The sequence below is a fragment of the Pangasianodon hypophthalmus genome, chromosome 24 (genome assembly GCF_027358585.1).
Source record: "Pangasianodon hypophthalmus isolate fPanHyp1 chromosome 24, fPanHyp1.pri, whole genome shotgun sequence".
NCBI lineage: Eukaryota > Metazoa > Chordata > Actinopteri > Siluriformes > Pangasiidae > Pangasianodon > Pangasianodon hypophthalmus.
Genome location: NC_069733.1, coordinates 3190599 through 3200915, shown reverse-complemented (window position 1 = coordinate 3200915; position 10317 = coordinate 3190599). Strand labels below are relative to the sequence as shown.

Genomic DNA, 10317 nt, shown 5'->3' with positions numbered 1-10317 from the left:
GCGTCCCAAAACTCCCCAAAGCCTTTACATGTTACTGCACTAGGGGAGAGTGGGGGAAGTTGTTAAAAAAATATGAATCCAAAAGACCAAAACATGACAAGCGACACTATAAATATGTTGTTCTAAAGCGCATTGATGAGACGAAGAATGTTCTTTACTTAAGTTCTTTACTCGCTTGACTGATTTACGCAACAGCCAATTGCGTTCGAGATAACTTCAGTTAAAACATGGGGTAAATCGCGGATCTGGCAACACTGGGCCGGGCTGAACCGCGCGGTGGGCGTGGCTAAGGAGAAGTTCCTGGTTAGTAGCTGTGTTCTGATTGGTCTATTTGCCTTGTGTCTGGTCAGTAGCAGATTCTACTTCCGTAAATAAAAAAATACGACTGAAAGAGATTCTTTAAAATATTGCTATATTCATTCGGAGAAACAAACTTTATAATATAAGTTTTTTTTTATAAATTTAATTCTAACTTTGTGTTTTTTCTTTTAAATATCCAGTGTTATTTCCGATTAAGTAGTACACTAAAATCGGTTACTATGGATCCAGCACGCGAGCACACCGGGCGCTGTGCTGATTTGTTGAGCACGCAGGTATATCCGGTAGCGCGGGGCTCCGCCAAACACGTCAGCTACGCCGCCATCTTGGAGAGGGCACATTCTAAGGTGAGCTCAATTTATATTGAACTAAAAATTTCTCTTAAAATGCCGGCACTTTGTAGTATTTGGATGTAGGAATCAAAGACACATCAAAACAAGAGAACGAGGAATCACTAATGGTGATAATAATGATGCAGTACAGTTTCTCAGTTGAAAATTTGTAAAATGTTTTTTTTACTGTTATGGTTTTAAATGTGTTGATGAGCAACGAGTCATTTAGGACCCAAAAGAGTCGACTCTTATTGGTGAGCCGAGTCAAACGATATGACTCATTGAAAAGAGCCTAACAAGGGTTTACTTTTGCACACCCATAAATTTCTGCTTCTTCATATATTTTAATAAATGAGACATTTTCTGATCCTAAGAGGATTTTTTTTTTTCTTTTTCTGGAGGTACTTTCTGTTAAGGTCACATGAATAAATACTTGCGGTATAGTTTTATTAAGACCTGTAAGATTTCATGAAACAGTTTAAGCCATAATCAAGTAAAGAAGAACAATCACTTGTCATGATATCACAAAAATTTTTCTAGGTTTAAAAATAAAACGTGAATGAACCATTTGAGATGAAAGAGTCTGACTCACTACAAAGAACCATCACTAGTGCAGGATTAAAACACAAACTGACCACGTGATCATAACCACACCCCCTTGACTGACCAATCACAAACCAGCCAGACTTTACAGTTGCAGAAATTTATTTAACATCATTCACAATTGAGAAAACAATCCAAAAACCTTACAATCATACACAGGGTAGGAAGTTTTCATAAAAATACCATGTCAGTGCAAATGTTTTAGGATATAATTAGCAATTTTTATTTTTTTTTTGGAACAATACTAACTGTAGGCACGCTTGCCATTGAGCCGTTTCCATCTGAACCCATATAGACACTGGACAGATCAGTTACAGAAAACATGCCTTTGGTTTATTTATTTATTTTTTTAAACAGTCGACACAGCAAAGATATAAAAAGCTTAACGATTCGATAAAATTCAGCAGCCATGGCTTCCTCTTGTCTAATTTAAAGGATTAAAGGTGCATCCGGACTGGAAGACTGGCACGACGGCGTCAAACGATGAGTCCCTCAGGAGTTTAGCTACAATAATGGGACATAATGAAGAGACTGCAGCTTGGTCACATGATCAAGAGTGACTAGAAATAAAAAAAATAGTGGCTGATGTTTTAAAAAAAAAATGTCCAATGAATTAACAACAGATCATAAGAACTGACATTTGAGATCCAGTGCACACACACACACACACACACAGAGAGAGAGAGATTCATTAGCAGCTAATAATCATGTAGAACCTTAAAACAAAAGGTTTCACAACCGTTTCCAAGCAGAACCCATTTAGAAACGTACAATCGTTAACCATCTAACCCATGAGTATCTTTTTTTTTTTTTTTTTTTTTTTTTTTTTTAAATAAGTGTGAAATGAAAAAAAATATTCTCTGCCTGCATTTGATGTCAGAGTACAACACTTTCAGCGCACCAAGATTGGCAGACGAGACTCACAAGCGAGGCAGAACATGACCAAGGACCCATCATACACTTAGAAAAAAATATTTCTCTCTCAGGGGGACAAAATTACAAATACAAGTGGTTGAAATGTTTTTTTCTAAAGCTAAGGGGTTCAAGTAGCGCCGCTTTTGAAAGCTGAAACCCTTAACCATCAAAAGAGCCTCTTCTCGAATGCACTGGCTCTCTCAGTGGAAATGCCAGAATCCTGCATCCCGTGTTAAAAGAGGCACTGATCCAGGATCAGTGTTAGTCTTTCACTTCTGGTTCTAGATCAACGCTCTTCCTTTGAGGTACTTCATAGCAACACCTTTGTAAAGCTTCCGTAATGAATAAAGTGTGGAAAAAAGCATTAGAACAGTGTTAAGAATTGGTTAAACAGGTTCAATTTATGGAAACCTTAAGAGTTCTTCAGCTTAAATCCTAAGCTTCACCACCCACCACCAGCTCCAATCCAATCAGCACAATACCAAAAAAAATAAAAAAATCATGCAGGTGCAAGTCAAAATCTTCAGTTAACGTTTGGTGATTTTGGCGTTGTTGTTGATCCCAGATGTGCTGAACTGAGTGTTTCTGAAACTGGGATTTTAACTCATAGAAGTCTCTGGAGTGAAAAACAAAAAACATGGCAGTTCTGTTTGTGGAAATGTTTTGTTGATTGATGTTTTGTGTGTTGTGTCCGAGATGCTTTTCTGTTTCAGCTCTTCTGGCACCAACAACCATTTTTCCCCCCATTCTGGTGTTTGACGTAAACATTAACTGAACATCTTGACGTGTACCTGCACAGCTGGCTGATTGGATAACTGCATGACTTGAGCAGATGTACAGAGTGTTTCAACTTGTAGACTTCACCGTTGTAGTATGAAGATCATCACTGCTTCATCTGAAGCTTTCTGTAAGTTCGGCTTCATCCTGCCCACACGCTCAGTGTTTCAGGTAAGAGCTCTGCTGTAGAGATCAGCTACACACTTGCTCTAATATCAACACTACGTCTGTGTGTACATGGAGGTGTTCAGGTCTCTGTAGACCTGCAGCACAGATCTGGTGTCCTGGTCCGGTTCACTTGCGCACTCGCTCGTAGAACAGCAGGTACGCGCTGGAGGAGAGGACTTCCTGTAGGCTGGCCTTGCGGACGGACTCGTCTGAAACCCACAGCCACTGCGGGCTGAACGACGCCGGGCCACGCCGGTACGTGACGAAGTGACCCGAGTGCGTGTCGCCGTGGTGCACGAGCACCGCCGTCAGCCGGAACAGGTACTCCGATGAGCTGGAGAGAAACACGTTACAGGAAGAAACACTGAAAAACTGACAATATGACATTGATATCAACGTGTTAAATCATGACACACCTTTCAAAACATTTCCCCATTACCCCAGATGGAATCCATCAACTAAGACATTTTCTTCATGTATCTAATCACTAATGGAAGTTCAGAGCTACCAGTTTAGCATGGCTGGCTCTTATGCCGTTTGTACATAAACCAGTTAAACGCCTCCTACCTGAGTGTGATCCTGGTGTGAACTGAACTGGTGTGTTAAGTGAGAAAGATTGGTTTTCTGATCATTTTCAAGGACTTTCAGCTTTCAGGACACGTTGTTATAAGAAAATAATCAACTTCCAGGGTGGTAACATTATCTCCGCTTCCCCAACTGTTTTATTCCTTATATTTACTTGTTTGCCACATTAGTCAGTGCAGTAATGATGAATAATAATAAAAAACAGAATTTATAGGTACAATGTGTACTTCTCAGCAAAGTGAGATCTTATGCACATTGTACACTGTAAAGGCATCGCGGTGTGATACTGTTACCACACGGCACACTCGGAAACTAAAACTTAAGGTGTGACAGTTTGTTACCTGAAGTCGTGTGTGAGGTCGAGCTGAGGGCCGAGCGCCGCCGGACGGAGAAAGACCGACGAGATGCTGCCGTTTGACAGCGGCTTGTTGTTGTTGTTATGGTGCTCTGGGTCTAACCATGAAAACGAACAGTGATATTAAAACACAAGGCTCTTCGCTGGACCTTAAAGAATGAAACACACACTTTTTTAGGAACACTGTAATTCCTTGACTACACTGCTACGTCTCTCACCGACTCCATTGGCGACATTTTGATTGTGTGGTTCTTCCGGTGTGGGTTTTTTGGCCCTGCTGGGCTTCTGGAGTCTCTGTGTAGCGCTGCTGTGTTTATAGCGGTCCATGCTGAGGTACTCGGAGAACTGAACGTGCTCGTGTCTCTTAATGGGAGCGCCCTCGGGGGACCAGGTGAGCCTCTGCAGGTGAATACACAAACACTGGGGGAGCTGGACACACACACACACACACAGAAAAAAACACACACAAATGAAGCATGTTATTTGAAGTATACTGTATATTACATAGGTTAACACTATCAAAATAATAAGCCGTCTGTGGTCCATTCTTCTATTGCATAGTGTTATCTAGTTGTGTAGCATCTACAGTAAAGCTTTTCATAGCCTTTATCCTAAACTGTATTTTATTGTCTCTAGCGTTTATGCTACATCATACTGCAGTGGACTGCGGAGAGGAAAAATGTGTTCTGCTTAGTCAGTCCATATTTTCTATCCCCTAATTTCTTCCTGGTTTAAAGGAAAGCGTTTGTCTTTAGATGTGTTATGAATGTGAAGATTAGAGCCACGCCCACCTTTCCGAGTTTAAGCTGCTTTACGAATGTCGTCCTCTGGCTCTCCAGGACCTGACCGTCCTCAGTCTCAGCCTGTTTCTGAACACACACACACACACAAAGCCTTTAGTTCATCATAAGCAGTAACCAACACACACACACTTTGGTTTGGTCCCACATGGGAATCACTAGCAGCTTCTATCTATGAATCATCAGAATGGAGCATTGGACAGCGCTGTGGTATTACATACTGTACATTAGTAGCCTACCTTGGTGCAGTTCTCACACTCCACCTCTTTAATGGTTTCTGAGGAGATGAAATGCTGAAGACACTGATCCAGAGTGACTGGCCGACCCTAAAGGACAAACGATTGCAGTCTTATTCAAAAGGCGCTAATGGAACACGGCCTCACTACACCAGCATTTAATCTGCGCAATCTGTTTCCAAAACCTTTAATCACACACACGACCTTATGTAAGAATCCACAGTGTGGTTTGCTTACCCACTGAACGGCGGGAATGGACAGCGAGAGGCTGTCGAATGAATCGTAACGCACCGGACTCTGCACACACAGATGTGATTAGTGAGCACTGTACAGTACTATACTATACTGTTCTGTACCATTCTGTACTGTAGCATACTGTATATACTGTATTGAATTGTACTGTACCTTCCAATAGTGTATTATATTGTACCATACTGTACTGTATTGTATTTTATACTTTTCCATAGTACGTACATACAATACATAAGGTACCATACTACAATATTGAGCTTTTCCATGCTGTATTGTACTGTACTACAGTGTATTGTACTATACTGTAAATGCACCATACTACTATACTGAGCTTTTCCATGCTGTATTGTACTGGACTACAGTGTATTGTACTCTGCTGTACTATACTGTAAATGCACCATACTACTATACTGAGCTTTTCCATACTGTATTGTACTGGACTACAGTGTATTGTACTCTGCTGTACTATACTGTAAATGCACCATACTACTATACTGAGCTTGTCCATACTGTATTGTACTGTACCAAACTGACATACTGTATTGAACTCTACTGTACTTTATTGTACTGTATTACAGACTGTACTGTATCATATCATACTACACTGTACCAGACTATAACGTATAGTTCTGTAGTGTAGTGTACTGTATTGTTTTATACAGTGTTGGACTGTATTAGGTGTTCAGTGTGAAGACCTGGCGCTCGCAGCGTTTGCAGGCCATGTAGCTGGTCAGGCGTCCGTGGAACGGGTGCTGCGTCCTCCACAGGTTGGGGATGGGGTGCAGAGGCCCTGGACCCAGAATTCGGGGAACAGTTCAAGGGAAAATCTTAGTGACTAACAATGAGGTGCGGGTTGTGCGGCTTAATATTAATCACTGTTAACTATATTAGCACTGACGTCAGAGTTCAGCAGATGCTCATGTCTCACCTCGACTCCAACAGCTCATGGAGTTTTCACTTGTCTCGGGTGATTTCTGCAATATTGACAGAATAATACACATTAGCATTAAATCTTCTTTAAGAGTACTAATAACATAATATAGCGTGAATTAATCACACTGCAGTGTCTGACCTCCAGGGTCTCCATGTCAAACAGGTGAGTGACTCTGGGCTGCCGCTCGCGTTCCTCCTCCAGAGACGACGTGAGGACGTGGAAAAGCTCGTGAGCGTCCTGAGGACAGAAGTAATGTTTGAGCCAGTACTTTTAAAAAAAATAAATAAAGTGTGTGTGTTGTAATCGGAATTATGTGAAGCAGAACCCCGGGAGTGGGTTGCCAGGTAGCGTGAAATTACGCTGCATAACGCGCCTGTTCCTCAAAGGAGCTGATGTGCCATCTGTAGAGACGAAGAGCTTCTAACAGACATCCTGCATCCAAAACATCATCCTCTCCTGGATCAGGACTGGACAGAGCTGCGAAGGGAAGGGACGAAACAGAAAAAGCTACATTTATAATAACGAGTGACAAATTCGAGAGAGAGCGGGGAAAAAAAAAAACATCTAAGAAGGAAGAGAGGAATCCAGAATGAGTGAGACAGACATCCTAAAGGAGAGAGAGATATCCACACAGAAAGGGAGAAAGAGAACTGAAAAAAAAAAAAAACATCTACTAGAAGAGAGCCATTCAATAAGAGAGAAAACAGTCATTCGAAGTCAGATGGACTTTACCTGTAAGGAGCTGCAACAGTGTTTTGGAAACTCGTGTGTCCGTCTGTGTGCTCGTCTGCGTGTCTGTCTGCATGCCCGCCTGCGTGTCCGTCTGCGTGTCTGTCTGCGTGTCTGTCTGCGTGTCTGTCTGCGTGTCTGTCTGCCTGCCCGTCTGCGTGTCCCTCTGAGTGCCCGTGTCGGAGAGACGGGAGCTGCTGTGGGTGGTGAAGTCCTGGAGCCACCTGATGAGAGAAGGACACGTGGCCAGACCCTGCAGCAGTGCGTTCAAGAAGCACGTGTTTCCTAGGTTCAACAACCCCGGGACCATGCCTACACACACACACACACACACACACACACACACACACACACACACACACACACAATGATTTGGACTTGCATAAGCATTCACCACCTTGTTATTTTGTAGTGTTACAAAGGTCACGTCATTATATCTCATGAATTGAAACAAAATATCCCACAATATTGAAGTGGGGTGAAAAAACTATATGCTTCGCAAAAATTATTTAGAAGTCAAAAGTCTAAAAGTTATAATAGCATAAGTATTGACACCAACAGGGGTCAATACTTAAGCTATTATAACCTTTACAGCTCCTTGATGGTGCTGGTGAACCATCTGGTGAAAACAGTTGCATGGTGCTGGTGATTATTTCTGGTGAAAACAGTTGCTACCTTAACAAGTCTCATTATTCTTTGAATGGAGTTGATCTGTGTGCAGTGAGAGTGTCATGTGACCTCGATATGAATAGATATGAATACACCTTTCCCTGAAAGGTCAAGGAGGTCTCTTAGAGAGCATAGCAAAGTACAACAAAGAGCATCATGAACACCAAGGAGCTATCAAAGCTGAAACTGCAAGTGTATCAATCAGGGTATAGTTACACTATATCAACTATTAGTACTGAAGTACGCTTACAGTGCAGCTACTTGTGTTATAAGATTTCATTTGTGGCCATAAAGGGATGCACTTGATCAGCAACAATACTTAGATAGACTGTGGCATTCAAATGATGCTCAATTGCTAAGAAGCGGCTCAAAGTGTGGCGCAAGAAAACATTCCCCGCAACGTTACACCACCCCCGCCATCCTGGACTGTTGACACTTGGCAGGTTGGGTTCATGGATTCGTCCTGCTGATTCTGAAATTCTGAACCTACTCTCTAGATGTTTGATGTGAACATTAACTGAAGTTTTTGGACCTGTATCCTCGAGATTTTCTGTCAAATGATTAGCTACTTTTAAGGACTTTTCTACAGTCTCAGCCTCAAGAGTCAAGAGTTTGGCAGTTTGTAATCCCACCTTACCACACAACCCTTGAACGCTGAGACCCACAGCATCCCTTCTTAAAAAGTTCTATTTATATTTAACACAGTGGGAGAGAGTTGATGGAAGAAAAGTACCAGACTCTCTAGCGATATCTAGACACTTTACCTCTCCTCCTCTTCTTCCTGTCTGCGCTGGGACCCCACAGCACGTACACACCCACCGCCATAGCAGCGGCGATGCCTCCGATCACGCCCCAGTTCTTCATCATCCTATTCCTGAAAGATAATAATAATAATAATATCACTGTTTATATGACTGTTCTGCTGCATTCAGTGTTAAACCCTGATCTTAAATTGTTCTCCGTTCCCTTCACCTGTGCACTACATCCATACAGTACACACACATACACACACACAATGCAGAAATGACAGCAGGACTGAGCAATATGACCATATAATATCAATCCTGTGATTTTGCATGTCACAATGCGAAATATTATGAGATATAACAGGTATCTTGATATCTTTTTTATTACACGTAAAGCCAGTAAAACAAGCTTCAGCACTCCAGACAGTGCACTATGAAGGGTCGAACAGCTTCCTACTCCCTACACATACACAAAACTACACTAAATATTAAATAATGACTTCTACACCCTGTATAGTGCACTACACATCTCCACTGGGGATTTGGCACCCTACTTTCTATGTCTCACTGCATCACCTGACATGCAATAATGTTTTCTAAGCCATATATGTCCATTACAGAGATATTTGGGACTCTGGAATTTTCCACCCTAAGTAGTGCACTATATAAGCCTTCTAAATAGAAGGTATATGAGACACAACCTAGAGAGCAGAATGTGATGTTTTTCAAAGAAAAACAGATACCCAAGTGTCAGTTTAGCTATGACTAGAGAATATCCTTATTTAACACAACCAGCCAGTCTGTTAAAAGCAGACAGCTCTTAAATAAACAGCTAGAAAACAAAAATAAAATAATGCTAACATCTTTTGTGGAGAGTAAGTCAGCTGTGTTAGCAAAACTGGCTAATCTAAGCTCGTGCACAAAATGACGTGCGCAGCTGGAAAGAGCGTTCCGCGTTTTAACTCCCGACCCACAAACGCCCCCGGAGGCAGCAGCTAACCCGCAGAAAAGCACACTGCCATGTTTCACTTCTTCCACTTCTACAGACCTGGCAGACGACCGTGTGCGTAAAAACTCGCGGAGCAGCTCGTCTGTGGCCTCCTGTCCGCACCAAGACATCGTCCACCAAGCGGAACTAAAACGCTCAGGTGTTGTTTCTGGTCGGACAAGAGTGCGAATAGGGACGACCCTGTACCGGCACTGGCTCAATCCCAAAATGGTTTCCTGTGTGACGCAGAGTGACTTACAGCCATTCTCACACACGCTATGGAGTGTGCCTAGAGAGGAAGAAGGCCGCTATTTGGGATTCAACCACAGAAAAAAAAAAACATTTTGGAGCAAAAATGTCGCGTGTGGTTTTGTTTTGGTTTGGCAACGCAAAATAAAATAAAAATAAATAAATACCGAAAAAAAAACCTGGTTTATTTGTTTATTAAAGCTGTTTGTTTATTAGTATGAGGTAACAGTTATTTATTAATTTTCATAAAAATATTTTATGAATATAAATGTATATCATATTTGTATAATATTATTTGCCTGTGTTGTCCAACTCACTAAATAACCAAACAAACAAACAAACAAACAACAGCTAAACATTGCTATATACCAGTTGATGTATTTGGCTTAAATAAACCTCTATTAACTTATTATTATTATTATTATTAGTAGTAGTAGTAGTAGTAGTAGTAGTAGTAGTATTGTTGTTGTTTAAATTTATTGAAATACTTATTATAACTATTTATAACATAATTTATAGCCTGGACAAACTGAGCCTTGAGACATTTAAGAAGTATTTTTAAATACCTCTTTAAAAATATCCCTGTTTGAGTATTGTAATGTGTATTTCTTTAAGTAGGTGTCACTATCTATCTATCTATCTATCTATTTAATGAACAGGG

At 41.2% G+C, this 10317-nt stretch overlaps 1 protein-coding gene across 2 annotated transcripts; it reads right to left on the bottom strand.

Annotated features, from left to right (window-relative positions):
- Window positions 1-1472: 1472 nt before the first annotated feature.
- On the bottom strand, window positions 1473-9615 carry LOC113542509 (ubiquitin carboxyl-terminal hydrolase 30). 2 transcript variants are annotated; one of them, XM_053229149.1, is made up of 14 exons: window positions 9468-9615; window positions 8438-8547; window positions 7151-7316; window positions 7008-7114; window positions 6649-6752; window positions 6414-6512; window positions 6270-6315; window positions 6037-6131; window positions 5327-5386; window positions 5093-5179; window positions 4845-4922; window positions 4272-4482; window positions 4040-4151; window positions 1473-3447 (listed from the first exon to the last, which is right to left on the bottom strand). In XM_053229149.1, exons 1-14 carry the CDS (start codon window positions 9536-9538, stop codon window positions 3240-3242), a joined length of 1554 nt encoding a protein of 517 aa, XP_053085124.1. In that variant the 5' UTR covers window positions 9539-9615; the 3' UTR covers window positions 1473-3239. The 2 variants fall into 2 exon arrangements, with proteins under 2 accessions (XP_053085124.1, XP_026795896.3); XM_026940095.3 differs by having other exon boundaries at window positions 7008-7316.
- Between the last annotated feature and the right edge of the window lie 702 nt (window positions 9616-10317).